This window comes from Camelus ferus, chromosome 3 (assembly GCF_009834535.1).
Source record: "Camelus ferus isolate YT-003-E chromosome 3, BCGSAC_Cfer_1.0, whole genome shotgun sequence".
Lineage (NCBI taxonomy): Eukaryota > Metazoa > Chordata > Mammalia > Artiodactyla > Camelidae > Camelus > Camelus ferus.
In genome coordinates, this window is record NC_045698.1 from 98,442,048 (window position 1) to 98,458,758 (window position 16,711).

Here is a 16,711-nt window from a genome sequence, read left to right on the forward strand (position 1 = left end):
ATATTAGACTCAGCTTTGGAACTTTCGTTTAAAGATTTTGCTTAAATATCACATTTATCCCAGATTTAAATTAGTAATTTATTTATCTCTGGCTAAAAGGTTAATAAATGTTTGGAGAATTATGTATCAAGAAATGTATGTTCTCGAACAACTTTTAACTCTGCTGGTTATAGGGTAAAAATGATATAAAAGCACTATGATGAAACCAGTCAATTTAAGTATAATAAATTCAAAGAAGTGAGCTGACTTTCTCAGTGAGAATTTAGGTGTTTATAGGAGTAATATGAAATAATTAGAATATGATACCTTTTTATTAAGGAAAACAAAATATTGCTGTGAGCATGATTTTGTGTTTCTTTACTGCATTGTGAACTAAGAATTTTACAGACAAATTAGGAGTAAATGGATTGGCTCATTTACCATTGATTGAGAATATAAATTAGTACAAAAACTTTGGGAAGCATTTTGGCATGTCTAATTACTATTTAAATGTGCATCCTTTTAACTAAGCACCTCTCGGAATAAACACACAGGCATATACATGCACACACTTTCAGAAATGCACCTAGATATTCAGAGAGTAAAAATAAATTATGAAATACCCATATAAAGGAATATTATGCAATCATTACTAAGAGTAAAACAGATTTATATGTAGTGACATAGAAGGATGCTCATCATATATATTAGGTAAAAATAAAGAAGCAAAGTTGCACAGTAGTGTGTACAGTGAAGTTACATTTTAGTCAAATATATGCATGTACATATTCATGTATGCATAGGTAAAAGGCTGGAGGAATATACAATTATTTGTTAATGGTGTAGTCTGCAGAAGAATGGGATTTGAAAGGACTTTCACTTTTTTTTGCTTTTTCTGGATAAACTGAATTTTGTACAAGCGGCATATACTTTTAAATATTATTCAACCTAAATAAAATAAACAGAAGACCAAGAAAAAATAAAAATAAATCATACAGGAAGTATAACCAAAGTTTATATCTTTTAAAAACCTAAAATATATGGACACACTGTATTCACTTATTCAAAAAGCACATATGCATACAATAGAGGCTTTTTACAGCAGTATAAGCAAATATACTTTAACTGACTTGTGGTCCCCAGATGTTTTTTCCTTCATTAGTTGCTTCTAATATAACTCTAGTATAATATATAAATTAAAAATATACGTAAGATGTACCAGGAAAGTGGTACAGAGGTTTAGTGTGTAGTTTAGTCCTTGTTACAAAGTAAATGTTCAATAAACATTGAATGAATGAAAAGTGTCCCAGCATCAGATCATGGAATTTCTTCTTTTAATAAGAATAGTGAGACTGTTTGGTTCTGACTTATCTCAGCAAGTAAGATTCTGACACCCTAACATAAGGTAATATTTTTTTCCTTACAAATTCTGAGATTTAAAAGTAAAAATTGCGTAAAGTAAAAATAAATGGAAATACAATACAATCACATGTTACTCAAGGGTTAGGGTCTAAAGTAAGTGTGTATGGTGAATACTGTGTTAAAGTAATATTAAGCTTAAAAATCACATAAATCTTTCCAAGTACAATTTTCCTAGTTGTACTGGTACCACCTTAAAGAGATATTCTCATGTACGCTAAAGCTTAAGAACCACTAAACTCATTTAAATCAAGGAACAAAAGAAATTTCTGTATCTGGACATTCAAACTTTTCTGCCATTAAGGTAAATGATGAGTGAGGAATTGTTGGAGTATTATAAAGTGCTTTGCTGCCTACAGGGTTTACTCCCTTCCCTTTTAATATTGACTCAGTAACCTTGATGTATATTCAAATATTCCTTTAATGATAATTAAATTTGATAATAGGTGTGAAAGCCCTTAACCCTATGATTGGTACATCCTAGGTACTCAATGAATGCTTGATGAATTTTAGTTAAAATCTTGCTTCATTGGACTAACACACGAGTTAAAATAGTTATGGAGAAGAATGTGATTACCTGCTTCCTGTATTTCCAAGTTAGCATTTTTCTGTTGTACCACCATTGAATCCCTCCATGATTTTTTTTTCAAAATATATTGGGGAGAGAATACGAATAGGGCATAATCCATGATAATTTAGTTTTCTGTGCCTAACCCCAACCTAAAATTGGCTTCTTCATCCAAGGATGCAATGCTCATCCTTGTACCCAGGAAACTCACAGTCTGACTCTTTCAGGGTTGCTGCTACTTTCTTAACACATCATTGTTGATGCTTGGAATGAATGACTTTTTGTAATTTGAAAATCCCGTTTATTCTTCAACTCCTGGTAGTTTAAAGAGCATTAAATGCACATATCCTAGGAGCCATAGCTGTCCAATATATCCTATGTATACGTTGATTTTTGAACCAATAAATGTTTCATATACAGTTGAGATTTTAAATGAGCTTATGATAATTGCATCAGAGGAATACTAGTCTAGCTTCAGAGTGCTGCAGAAAACCAATCATGGGAGGCTATGATGAAATTTTAATTATAAAGGATATAAGATATCTTACCGTGACAACTTTGTTATAATAGATGTACCAGTGAATTGGAAGGAGAGAAAGTGAGGTTTTTACCCAGTTCTGCTTGAAATCAACTCTATATTTCTAGTCAATTATTGAACCATTCTATGCTTCAGTTTTAAATCTTTCATCCCATTGTCTTTGGTTCACTGGATTCATTGGAGAATTGCCCAATAGATTTAGATAAAGAAAAGTCACCAGTTAGAGTATTGATTGATTGGGGAATTTTGTGTATTTTTATTTTCCTATTCGGTGCTGAAAAGCTGAAGTTGGCATTAACCAACTTCAAGTTGTAGATGCATAAGTTAAATGATGTTAAGATCTTTGCGACCATTAATTCAGAGATACTGTGTAAATAGAACCAGGACTAGATTTTTCTTCTCAATTCTGTCAGTCAAGCAGAGTATGCAAAAAAAGAGTGCCGAAACTTGGGTTTTCTATTTCTTCTGACTCGCCCCTCCTTTCTATTTGGATAATTTTATGAGACTATCCCCAAGCTGTACCTCTCTGTTTTCTGGCTCATAATCATTGACAACTTATACAATGAAATTTTTACATGCCATAAGTCAATAAATGTCTAGCAGCAACTGTTTGTATTACGTACTATTTTCCTTATTTCACTAAGCTGAGGTTTAGAGAAAGAAAACTTTCCTAAGGATACATAATAAGCAGTAGAGCCGGATCTTGAATCTTAGAGTCTGCTTTTACGGTGCGACAAGCGGGATTACTGTAAGAGGACCCTACCTAGGTGCGTGATCTAAGCATAGAGTGTGATTATAAACCTTGAGGTGGAGTTGGGTCTGTAATTGCTAGTGGAATTTAACCATAGGTCTTACTACCTAAAAGATGCTTTGTAAAAAGTTCAGAAGTTACCACAAAATTGAAGAATCTTTTCTAACTTTAATAAGAGGAGCTTTGATAAGGTTTTAGATAACATTAATTTCTCATCAAAATGCCTTAAAGAATCCTTGAATATCACAGACAACATAGTACATTTAAACTTGGCTAATTTTGAGAATTTATATTTTAGCCACCTTACAATCTGTTGTACACATAACTGCTGAAGGATTTATGTATAACCAAATCTAGCACAAGGAATACACGGATGGGATTTATATTAGAAAAGTCCAATTCATTTGTAAAACCCCACTACTTACACAGAATGTTGTAGGAGGGGAAGTGGTACTGAAAGAAGAGGCTGGGATATGAAATACAAAACTATTTTGTATCACAGTTTTGCTGAGGCCATTTAAAAATAGATATATTTATATATACAGAAAATCCAATTGAAGCCTCTAAAAGACAAAAGAAATTGTAGCTGTGAAGCAATTGAATAGGATCCCATATAAAGTACTTGGAAATTAATTGCTTGAGGCCAGTAACAAGATGCTTGGTTAGGAGTGCATGTGTAGTGGTCAGACACAGTATTACTACCTCAAGAAACAGGGGCATAGCAAAGAGCTTCCTGAAGATTCCAATAAATTCCTTCACCTTTTTGGGATCCAGTTTCTTCATTAGTACTAACCTCATTGGGCTCTTGTGAAGACTAAGTGAGATAATATGTTTAGAAATAGTATGTAAACAATTAATTGCTAAGGCATCAGCGTAGTAAGGGTGGACCCCAGAAGCCAACAATTACTGGATACTCTGAATATATGAAGAGACACTTTTGAGAATTGATCCTTTTTAGGCAGAGGTGTAAGTTGTTTTTTTTTTTTTTTTTCCCTCCAAGCAGCAAACACAATGGGCATGGAAGGGAGACATTTATTCTCATTTAGACTGACCTTAGGTCATGTCCTGGAAAACAGACCAAATCCAAGGTACTTCAACAATACCTACATTTTTTTGAAATAGAAAAAGAAAGTATACAAATCAGCTAATGCTTTGGCTAAAACCCACTTGGAAACAAGGATATTCTTTACTGCCAAATTACCGTCTTATTTTATTCTATGGCTAAAATCCTAACAACTGCAGGGAAGAAACAGGGCCAAACAAGTTTTTCTATTAAAGTTAAGAGGCCTTGAGTGATGAATAGAAACTTGGAACAGGTTTTAATGGCAATACTAGAAGCCAGAAATTAACTTAAATACACACTTACCGATTTCTGGTATGTATTGAGTCTCAAATAGAATATTTGTACTAATTTTAGTGAATTAGAAACATGGCTCACCCTAGGCAGTTGGTATTCTCATTCCAGAGAGCTCAGCTTGTTGCTGGATTGGCCTGGGCACTTGATGCTTCCTTGTCTGAGTCATTGATAAAATGTTGAATAAGGGGTAGGAGCAGTGGTGAATCACTGCAGTCACCCATGAGAATTGTCCTTCCAGGCTGAAGCCTTTCGTTAATAAACTTTTTGGCCCAGCTATCCAAAGAATTATGAAATCACCTAACTATACTGTCTTGCAGGCTCACTTTCTTCCTTTTGTCTGGAAGGATATACTGGGGGACTTTGTGCCTGTAGCATGTTGCTTATCAGTGATCCTAGCAACCAAAATTGTAAAATGCTCAAGTGAATTTTTTTTAAGTCTTTGTGATTGGTTTGAAGTTGCCAGTTTTAAGTTAAGCTAAAGTGGTCCCTAGTATGAATGTACTTCATTCTAAGTGCTCATAAACAATTACTTTGGTTATAATAGAGTTTTGAAGGAATTTATATCAAGCCCAATGGCGCTTTTTAAAAAATAGGAAATTTGGTTCTCTAGTCACTTCTGAGGGCCCTTTATCTCATTACAGACACTTGATTTACTTGTAGCACTTCTGTGCTTCCCGTCTCCTCACTAATCTTGAGTTTCAAGTTCCACTCAAATATTTTGTTCAATGAAAAATTAAGAATTTGGGTGAGATACTTTCTAAATATCTCTCAGTCTTTAATAGTCTGTGATTCCTGCTAGGTCGTCTCAATGGAAAATACTGATCATTTGATTTTATCTGTGAATATTACACAATCTACCCCAAACCTTTAACATATTCTCCTTTTTATTGTTACTTGTCCAAAGATAGTTTGAGTTCCTTTGTTTATTCTAAGCAATTTTCAGAAGCCTCAGTCAAGGATCAGCAGTATATTCATTTCTCAAAACTAAAAATTTAGACGATCTAAAAGCTGATATATTCTCTCTGGAGGAAAGAAACTGAAAAAAAATCAGCCATCATGTTATATGAAAAATTTTGTTATCTCCATCCAGTGGATGCTGTACCTGTAAAGTCTGCTGCTAATCATATCAGTAGGCATATTCCTTCTGAAGATGCATAAAGATCAGAAGTACAGTTCGTTTGTAACAAGATAGAATTTTTGAACTGTCTTGGACCATACTAAACATTGGGATGTTCATTTGTCTTTGTTTTTAAATTATATATCATGTGCTCAGTTGTTGGAATATATACAACTGTGCAAATATACAACTGAACAATGAAAACCAGAGCCTTCCCTAGCTGGCAGATACTTACACAATGGTCACCCCAAAGGTTGATCAAACTAATGAGCATGTCCCCTTTCCCTGTGACCACAAGACTCCAGATTGTTTGGTTCCCCAAAGTAAAATGATTTCGTAATGACACTAATAATAGTGAAAGGAAAAATTCTGTGAATTAGGAGGGTTCACTGAGTACCAGTATTTTTCTCACAGGCTTAATTCAGTTGTGTTTTGATTGGTTTTGCTCCTGTGCCCAATGATCTCATGATAGATGCATTTTATAGATACAGTTAAGGGATGCTATTTCAAAGTTCTTGCCTAACATGGGGGTAAACAAAACCGTGTCTTTTTGTGGTGCTTCTCACGTCATGTCACTTTCTTTGTTAGTTGTGAGCAAGGAATACCTTTATTTTATAATTTATAATATAAAATACAAAGAGTGATAAAAATACTTCTGGGCAGAGCCTTTCTTAGAGTCTAGCAACTTTATTAGTAGGCTTCAGTTCTCCAGGTTTGAAATATTTTGTATTTCAAACTTTAAAGGAAGTGAAATCATTGCAGGCTCTTGAGCCTTCTCGCCATTAGACGTGGGGTAAAAAACGGGCAAGTAGCAGCTCTTCTTGAATTTGCTAAAAAAGGATCTGAAGAGAAGGAAACAATTGTCACTTATTTATTGTCTATAAGATTTCCTGCACTGTGAAGACTACACAGACATATACGACATGGCTTTTGCTGGTGAGTTGCTTATAATTAAGGTCAAGAAATAATATTAAAGCATTTGGATGAATTAAAGAGTGACACATGTCAGCATTCAGAGATATGTAGACTGTGAAAGAGAGAAAAAAGACCACTCTGTTTAGAATAGACAATGTCTCATGGTAATCCTGGTAGGTTTTAAGATGGACCTTGGAATATAGGTAGAAATATTAGAAAAGGGGAGAGAAAAGATGAAGCTATTTCTATTTGAGAGAACTGAACAAGGAAAGTTGTAAATTTAGTTCTGTTCAAGGAACCTTAATTGAGCATCACTGTGCCAAACTCTTTATTGGGTGCTAGAGATGACAGCGTGTTTGGGAACGCTCTGTACTCTGTCGCTAAAGCATTTTCACATATCCTGAAAAGGTGAATCTCTTGTGAGGAAATAAATACCTTGCCGGAGTTCTTATAACTGAAGTTCCTTTTCCTTGGTGATGTAGAAAGGGACTGGTTTTTGTTTTCAAAATGTAGGATAACCTCTAGAAATAATTGGGAAAGCTTAACTTTAGTGCACTTCCCCATCATCATTGACTTCCTGTCTGTTACACATTGCTGTGTATCTGTGTTTGATTCCTTAAAGGGCCGTGCTGTGTGCAGACTGTCAACTTAAGGTGTTATCTGATGATAATAAATGATTGCATTTTAATAATAATAATACTGTACTTGTCAATCACTATGCAGATTGTTTTTTTCTTCCAGTTTTATTGAGATATCGTTGACATACAGCATTGTACAGGTTTAAGTTGTACAACATGATCTGACTTCATGCATCATGAAAATGATTACCACAGTAAGTTTAACGGGACATTCATCACCTTATATAGATGCAAAATAAAAGAAAAAATTTTTTTCTTTGGGATGAGAACTCTTAGGATTGATTCTCTTAACAGCTTTCATATATAACATACAACAGTATTAATTATATTTATCATGTTGTACATTATATTCCTAGTACTTATTTATCTTATAACTGGAAGTCTGTACCTTTTGACCCCCTTCATCCAACTCGCTCTCCCCCCCCCAGCCCTCTGTCTCAGGTAACCACAAATCTGATCTTTTTTTCTATGAGTTTGTTTGTTTGTTTTTGAAGTATAACTGACTTACACCACTATGTTAGTTCCTGGTACTCAACCTAGTGAGTCAATGTTTCTAAACATTACTAAATGAGCACCACGATAAGGCTAGTTACCTTGTCATAATACAAAGATATGACATCATTGTTGACTATATTCCCCATACTGTACGTTTCATCCCCATGACTCATTTGCTTTGTAACTGAAAGTTTGCACCTCTTAATCTCCTTCAGATTGTTTTATATACATCATCTCATGTGATCATAGTGAGTCTGTGAGTTTACTTAAATTTGTTGTCCCCAATTAAAATGAATAAATTGAAGCTTAGTTTAAGTAACAAGACCGAGGCCACACAGTCATTCATTGGCAGGGGTGTGACTGGTATCATAATCTGTGTTCCTAATCACTGTGCTGTTCTGCTTTTCAGTAGGGGGTTCTTGAAGGTCCAAGAAAAGGAATGCATAGTAGTATGGTCGAGGTATCAGCATTAATGTTCGTAGACAGGGCACTTGCCAGCAGTCTAAGCGACCCCGTACCACCAACTAGTAAGGTTGGCAAGAGACATAGGCAATAGTAGGAGGAACTAAATCACTGTAGTGCCAGACACAGAGTGTACCATCTCTTTAGGACCTCTTTGAAAAGGTGGCTGATTTGTGCTGGTTCTATGTTTGCCTTCTCAACCACGGAGGGAATAAGAAGTTGAAGCTTATGATCCTGACACATCAAAATGGACAACCTGGCAGGTGTCCTTGCTGGAAGATGACAAGATTGCTAAAAGAGGAGCCCTGATTTTTCTCCTGAGATATGACAGTTGGAGGCTTCCATTAGAAACATTACCAAGCCTCTGTGATTTAATCTCTCCCTTAAGTGCCTGTGATCTTTTCAGGGGCACAGGTCTGCACATGGTCAATACCCAGTGACCAGGTTTCTGAGCTGTGGGCAGAGGTGGCAGCGACTGTGCAAGCCCGGGAGGAGATGAGGGAAGAAAAGGTCACTCTTCCTGACAACGTATAACTTGATTCCACTTATAAGCCATTTATTTTCAGAAATAAATAATGGGCTAAGACATAGGCCAGGCTTCCAATTCATGCACTTGAGAGTTTAAGGCTTTCTGAGATCAAATTACTACAGCAAACAGAGACTGGAGAGGCATTTTGGGAGGAGGCAGACAGAGAGGGAGAAGCCAGAGGCCTAAGAAAGGAGACAGGAATAGAATGTGATGGGAACTGCTTCCCACTCTGCACCCTTGTGGGAACAAAGAGGACAAAATAAGAAGCAGCAGGCATAGGAGGAAGCTGGGAGCTTCTCTGGAATAAAATTGGTTAGGGTGTGGAGTGGTCAGTGAGTGCATTTGGTGGGTGGCAGGAAGAGATGTGCTAGTCCAGGCCTTTAAAATCTGGGTGCCTTCGGCCCTTCAATTATCCCCGAAGAAGAGAAGCATGCCAAAGGCCAGGTCTCATTCTAGTTTTGTTCCAGTTCATGACCCACAGAGGATGATCTCAGGGTGAGAGGACACTGAGAGAAGAGGAAGAGAGGGGACATTTTAGTGAGTGCTTTTTGCAAGTGGGGCAATGAATTTTCAACTCTTGTGGAAGCAGTGAGAGGGCCTGGGAAGAATGGATGTTCAGAACAGAGAATCAGAGGCAATGACACAGCACAGAAATGCTTCCTCTGATCCTTCATGTTCACTAAAGGCAACTGGTTATCTTTTTGTTGCCTCTGCAGCAATAGAAGGGGGAGTCTTAGGGGAAGAGAGACCCAGAGGTGTAAAGGAGCCTTAGATTTATGGAGGAAGAGCTGCAGCCACTGGAATTGCTGGCTGGTTTAAGATAAATCCCAGCCTCCCACATTTTGCTTAATAACAGCAGACTTTTCACGGCAAAGCATTAATGGAGTCCAAATTCCAGCCAGGCTTGGGAAATCAAGAGTAACTCTCTCTCTTGATGTAATGGTTTTTCAGGCTCTTGAAGACATTGTCCTCCATTTAAGAATAGAAATTTAAATCCCTCTTGAAAGAACAAAGAAAATGTCTTGGCTGATAAATGAAAAAGATTGGAAGTAAAATGAGGAAAAGCTTGAGGGAAGAATCTCTTTAGAATTTTACCAGATTTCTCCCCACTATGATCAAAAGGGGTCAGAGCTTAGCCTGCAGCTTCAATTTTCTAAAGAGAGAACGTTACAACCTGAAATATTGGTTATTTGCCAAGACACACACTGAAAGGGCCACTTGGCTACGCGCAGAATTGAGTGTTGGATCCCAGGATGGTAGTTTCAGGCTTGCTCCGCGAAAGAAGACAGCACTTGCCACCCCACCCACCACCTCTGCCCTAGGAGTTGAACACTTTCTGCGGTATTTAGGAGAATCCAGGGAAAATGTTGGGGTCAGGGAAATAAACCCCCTCAGCGGTAACTCCGGCGTGCCTCCCTTGCGTTTGTTTCTTAGAACGTGGAGCCGCCGCCCAGATACCCGTACTCAGCTGAGGTCCTCAGCGTATTTTCTTGAACTGCTCTTGCAAGTCTTTTCCTGGGGAGCGAATAGCCCGAGTTCTAGAGATTTAACTGCTTTTCCTGGAATAATCTCCTTACAAGACCCGTTAAGCAGACGAGGGACCGTGGAGACGGATGAAGAGGACAGTGGGGGCAGGGAGACAGGGAGTGGCCGTGTTCCCGCGGTCCGCTGGGATCCGGCGGGTCTGGGGTGAAGGAGCTGGGGCTGGAGCGGTTCCAGCGACTGGGCAGTCCGGGTCGCCGTCCGCCACCTCAGTGCGGAATCGGAGCTGGACTTGCTGAGCACTCCTCCCCCTCCCCTTCTGCTTCCTCTTCCCCCCTCCCCGGAGCGGCGGCGGCGGCAGGAAGCGAAGCCAGGCTGAGCGACTGCGAGGCGAGCGGAGGAGCCGGGATATGGGGAGTCAGCGCGGGCGGCGGGGCGCGGAGCCCTCCTGGGGGCCCAAGAGGGGAGCGGCCCCCGGCGTTTGCTAGCGCGTGAGGCGTGGGGGAGCGGGCGCAGGGCGGCACGAGCGGAGGCGGAGGCGCGGCCGGGCGTGGAGCTCGGCTGGGGAAGCTGCTGCCTCCGGCCCTGCCCAGCTGCCTCCACCGCGGCCGGTGGCTATGGAGCTGGCGGGTACCAGACCCGGGGCGACAGAGCGTACACGGCTCCGGCCGCCCATGTCCTCCTGCCTGCTGCTGCTGCTTCTCTTGCAGCTACTGCTGCTGCCGGGCCCAGCGGCCTCCCAGCTGCGATACTCGGTGCCGGAGGAGCAGGCACTCGGCGCGCTTGTGGGCAACGTGGCTAGAGCGCTGGGGCTGGAGCTGCGGCGCTTGGGGCCGGGCTGCCTGCGCATCAGCCATCTGGGTGCGCCCAGCCCGCGCTACCTGGAGCTGGACCTGACAAGTGGAGCGCTCTTCGTCAACGAGCGCATTGACCGGGAGGCGCTGTGTGAGCAGCGGCCTCGCTGCCTGCTCAACCTGGAGGTGCTGGCGCACAGTCCCGTGGCGGTGAGCACGGTGGAGGTGGAGGTACTGGACATCAACGACAACTCACCGCGCTTTCCGCGGCCCGACTACCAGCTTCAGGTAAGCGAATCGGTGGCGCCTGGAGCGCGCTTTCACATAGAGAGCGCGCAGGACCCCGACGTGGGCACTAACTCGGTGCAGACCTATGAACTCAGCCCCAACGAGCACTTCGAGCTGGACCTGAAGCCCCTGCAGGAGAACAGTAAGGTGCTGGAGCTGGTGCTGCGTAAGGGCCTAGACCGCGAGCAGGCAGTCTTGCACCACCTGGTCCTCACAGCTGTGGACGGAGGCAGCCCAGCCCGCTCGGGCACAGCGCAGATCACTGTGCGGGTCCTGGACACAAATGACAATTCTCCCGCCTTCGACCAGTCCACTTACCGGGTCCAGCTGCGGGAGGACGCGCCCCCAGGCACCTTGGTGGTGAAGCTCAATGCCTCAGACCCGGATGAGGGCTCCAATGGCGACCTCAGGTACTCCTTGAGCAGCTACACGTCAGACCGGGAGAGGCAGCTCTTCAGCATCGATGCCAGCACGGGGGAAGTGCGGGTAAGTGGAGCGCTGGACTATGAGGAGGCCTCTTCCTACCAGATCTATGTGCAGGCCACTGACCGGGGTCCAGTGCCCATGGTGGGTCACTGCAAGGTGCTGGTGGACATCCTAGACGTGAATGATAATGCACCGGAGATGGTGCTCACGGACCTGTACAGCCCAGTGCCGGAGGATGCCGCACCCAACACCGTTGTGGCCCTTCTCAGTGTCAATGACCAAGACTCAGGTCTCAACCGGAAAGTAAGCCTGGGCCTGGAGGCCACATTGCCTTTCCGGCTGAATGGCTTTGGAAACTCCTACACACTGGTAGTGAGTGGCCCCCTGGACAGGGAGCAGGTGGCTGCCTACAACATCACAGTGACAGCCACTGATGGGGGAGTACCACAGCTCACATCCCAGCGGACCCTGCAGGTTAAAATCTCTGACATCAATGACAATCCACCAAGCTTCCTGGAGGACTCCTACTCCATCTACATCCAGGAGAACAATTTGCCAGGGGTGTTGCTCTGCACTGTGCAAGCCACAGACCCAGATGAAAAGGAGAATGCAGAGGTGACCTACTCCCTTCTGGAAAGGGAGATTCAAGGGCTGCCAGTCACCTCCTATGTCTCCATTAATAGTGCCAGTGGCAGCCTTTATGCTGTCAACTCCTTTGATTATGAAAAGTTTCGGGAGTTCTTTGTGACTGTGGAGGCCCAGGACAAGGGGAGCCCGCCACTGAGCAGCACTGTGACCGCCAACGTGTACGTGGTGGATGTGAATGACCATGCCCCTCATATCCTGTACCCTACCTCAACCAATTCATCAGCAGCCATTGAAATGGTGCCTCGAACTGCCCCTGCTGGCTACCTGGTCACTAAAGTCATAGCCATGGACTCAGACTCTGGGCAAAATGCTTGGCTCTTTTACCATCTGGCCCAGACTTCTGACCTGGACCTCTTTAAAGTCGAGCTACACACAGGGGAAATTAGGACTACCAGGAAGATGGGAGATGAGAGTGGAACCACTTACAACCTGACCGTGGTGGTCCGAGACAATGGAGAGCCATCACTGTCAGCCTCTGTGGCCATTACGGTAGCTGTGGTGGATAGGGTTTCCAAAATTCTCCCTGACACTCAGAGACATGTGAAAAGACCTCGGACATACTCTGAAATGACACTTTATCTGATAATAGCATTAAGCACAGTGTCTTTTGTATTTCTTTTGACAATCATTGTTTTGAGCATCATCAAGTGTTACCGCTACACCGCTTATGGCACCGCGTGCTGTGGAGGCTTCTGTGGAGTGAGGGAGAGGAGCCCTGCAGAGCTCTACAAACAGGCCAACAACAACATCGATGCCAGGATACCGCATGGCCTCAAAGTGCAGCCTCACTTCATTGAAGTGCGGGGGAATGGCTCCCTCACCAAGACCTACTGCTACAAGGCCTGTCTGACAGCAGGCTCAGGGAGTGACACCTTCATGTTTTACAATACAGGGGCACAGACAGGACCGGGGCCTGGGGGAGCCCAAGCAGCAGCAGGTGACAGCCGGCACCTCACAGGCCAAAGTGGGCAGAGTGCTGGGAACCTGATTATTCTAAAAAACGAGGCTGTTTCTCAAAATGAGGTGAGATGGTAGTCAAGGGGTCTTCCACAAAGTCATGCACTTTTCACAACCCCCCAATATCATGTGATTGGCTTTATTGAGCTGTTAACAATGACAAGGGTTATCCGGTAAACTGAGTATGCAAAGTGCCTGTGATTGGATTATAATCTGCTGTTTCCTCTCTAGAAAAGTGTCACTAGAGGATTGTTTTACTTTGCTTTTTCTTTTCAGATATAGGAAGACTTGACCATAAAATTGTTCGAGAAGTGAGGCCCTGTCTTGAATACGTGATGTTTAAGCTCAGCTCTGTGGAGAATAGCATAGGACTGAGAATAAGATGATACTACAGGGAGTAACATTATGAGGTTCAAGGAGAAATGGCCTCTGTGTCATTTACAAGGAAAGTTCTCTTTTGAAATCCTTTAGGAGTGTTTTCAAAAGCTCTGAGACCTCTAGGCGCTGTGGTGGTCACCTCTGTCTGCTGTCTCTGTTTTTACCTTGGACTCTCTACAGTGAAAAGCATCCAGTTAATATTTCTGGTAATGACACTGAACTAATGTGATAAGATCTAGAAGTTCATGTCACGCATGATAAAACCATAGAAAGTGGACCTCACCCTGAAGACGAAGTTTGCTCTGGCTATTTGCTGTGGTGCCTCTTCTGTAGGGGCTGTCAGAGGAGGTGCATGATGATAAGGCAGAGAACCGAGAACCAATTTGTCTGAGCGTGCCAGGGAGATGTGAGAATGAATGGAGTAGGGATGTGGGGGTATGGCGAAGACCAGGCAGGCTGGGAGTGGGGAGAATGATGAGGGGGGAAGTCACCTTTCTTGGCATAGTGTGAATTCATTGTTAAGAGAATTTCCCTGCATTTAGCTTAAATGTAATCTTCTGATTGCCCGTTGACAATTCCTAAGGTTTGGATGAGCTGTGAAGCAGCCTATTCAAGCCCCCTCATGTCTTTAAGATAAATGGCAGTATTTTAAACAGTATTCAACGTCTTCCGAAGCACTTGTTCATTTTCTGGTTCTAACATTTAGTTTGCAATAGTTACCAAAGCCTTGGAAAGTGGGTGGTTTACTGTGCATGAAAGGCAGGTGTTAGTAAATACACTGGTTTTAAGTTTTAAGTAACCATACGGCCGGCTTGCTCATTATTATGAAGAATGTATATACAGTGTTAGACAGTGCATGTGTTTAGGTAGTGTGTTTGTCTCCATATGCATGCTTGAAACAATGGAGTTCTGCTCTGTGAGACTTTAAACTTGGATTTCAAATTTTTGTCCCACAAATAGTAATGAATTGTTTCTTCCCCAACAACTACTTTGTAGTTAGAACTTCTAGAGGTACTACAAAATGGTTAATAATATTTGTCCCTCCTATATTTTTTTGATGCACTTTCATTGACATATTGCTGTCTTTTTATTAACGTCTGTAGTTTCACATTCTAAATTCATACTTATCTTCAGGAAAGTAATGCATAAGCACAGGAAAAAAGAGATGGCTTGAGAGAATTTCCAATGGACACTGTGGGTAGATTTATCAGAAGAGCCTGATGTTAGTCAGTCCTCAGTGGCCACGGGAGGTAGATTGCAGATTAAGAAAACCAGGAGGGAATCAAAGAGGTTCCAGAATTCTTTAGATCATAGCTTTTGGAAGCATGTAAAGGGGCTTAGTTTTAAATAAGGATGCTGTAGGTATTTGCTTAACAAATTTCTGTGATGTCCTTTTGGGCCTGGGGTGGGCTGCAGGTGGTGAAGAAGCTCGGAGAGCAGGCTAGGCAAGCTTTGCCACCAGCTGTGAGCCAGAAGCTCAGGGGAATAACACTCTTACCCTCCCTCTCCTGGCGCAAAGCTTGGGGCAGTTTGATGCATGCACTATTTCTGTCTTACACTGACCTGTGTGTTAATATGTGCCTTGGTTCACAAACCTTTAATCTAGGGAGAAGGCGATGTCAGAAAAAGTGCTTACTCTTGTGGGATTTTGCCAGGAGAGTGTGTGATTTTCATACAGGCAAATTTTTGCTGGACACTATTGGAAATCCAGTGGAGAGTCCTAAGATCTACAGCTTTAGGGATTATTGCAGTTATAGGGAGGGAGGGCGTCATGTTGTCATAGTATGACAAAATGGGGACAAAAATCACTCAACTCTGAAAGTCATCACTGCTAGATCAACCTGTTAAATTTTCATGTTAGGCTTTCTCTCTTCTCTGCCCAGTTACTGCAGATGGCAGGAGAGCCCTGGGATGCAATTAATTCCACGTGCCTACTTTACAATTAGATGGGGATTGGAAAGGATGAGTAAGGCAATTTGCACTCACTGACCACCCTGCTGTATCAAAATGTTCTGCATTGCAATACACTTATGGTTTCCGTTACCTGTGAGTCCTAAGCAAATATTTATTGTCATTTAGCATGTGAGGAAACAAGCTTAGAGAGGTTAAGTCATACACAGTCACGCTGCTAATTTTTTTTTCAATTAAAAAATTTAAATCGAAGTACAGTCAATTACAATGTACCAATTTCTGGTGAACAGCACAATGACCCAGTCATGCATATACGTACATATTGCTAGTGATATTTTAAGTCATGCCTGTCTGACTCCAAAGACTGTGCTTTTGAAATAGTATGAATAGCCAGAAATCCTAATGTTTTTATTCCTTTTGATGAAGGATACTCAGGCATGTAGACTACCACTGATTCACCCAGTAGTGTCATTTAAATGCCCCAGAAAAAGAATTCTTTGCATTGAAGTAGGTCACCAATGGGAGGATCAGTGAGTAAATATGTTACTACCAAGCTGTTATATTTGTATTTGTTTATCTGCATTACCATTGGCAAAGCCGGTTAAGATCTTTTAGCTCTGTTCTTTCTCTCCTTTCTTCCTGGTTGCTTATTAAACATCAGCATTTAACACCAGACTCATCTTTTGGTGGATTTCACCTCCAGGAGGCTTATTTCATGAGCCACTTGTGCAGTGAGATTTTTGAAGTAACTGTTTAGCAATGGGGCAGAATTTCTCCTTGGAGAGATCTGAAAACGGAGTATAGAATGTGGTTGGCGGCGTTTTCAAAGAACCTCCAAGAAAAAGAACTGAATCTTAAGGTGGATTCTGTGCATGTGTGGTCCCATGACCGCTGGTGAGTCATTTTGAGTGCTCTGGGCAGATTTGTCTGGCTGTGCCTCAGTGGGACCAGTTGGCACAAGATGTGGAAATCACAAAAGAGCAGCAGAAATGAGTTAAGTGTACACTCACGTAGTATAAAGCAATTTGTAGTCACCAGATCATCAGTTGTTTTTGCCAT

At 42.0% G+C, this 16,711-nt stretch overlaps 1 protein-coding gene across 5 annotated transcripts in view; it reads left to right on the plus strand.

The window, feature by feature from the left end:
* Positions 1-16,711, plus strand: part of LOC102506344 (protocadherin alpha-C2) — a 135,909-nt gene that overhangs the window by 84,266 nt on the left and 34,932 nt on the right. Inside the window, exon 1 of one of the 5 annotated variants that reach the window (XM_032476902.1) lies at positions 10,442-13,429. The exons of 3 other annotated variants lie outside the window; for them this stretch is intronic. In XM_032476902.1, the coding sequence (XP_032332793.1) occupies positions 10,868-13,429 (2,562 nt within the window). In that variant the 5' untranslated portion in view covers positions 10,442-10,867. Of the gene's footprint in view, positions 1-10,441; positions 13,430-16,711 lie in introns of those variants that run through there. One more of the 5 variants, XM_032476901.1, reaches the window with a different exon arrangement.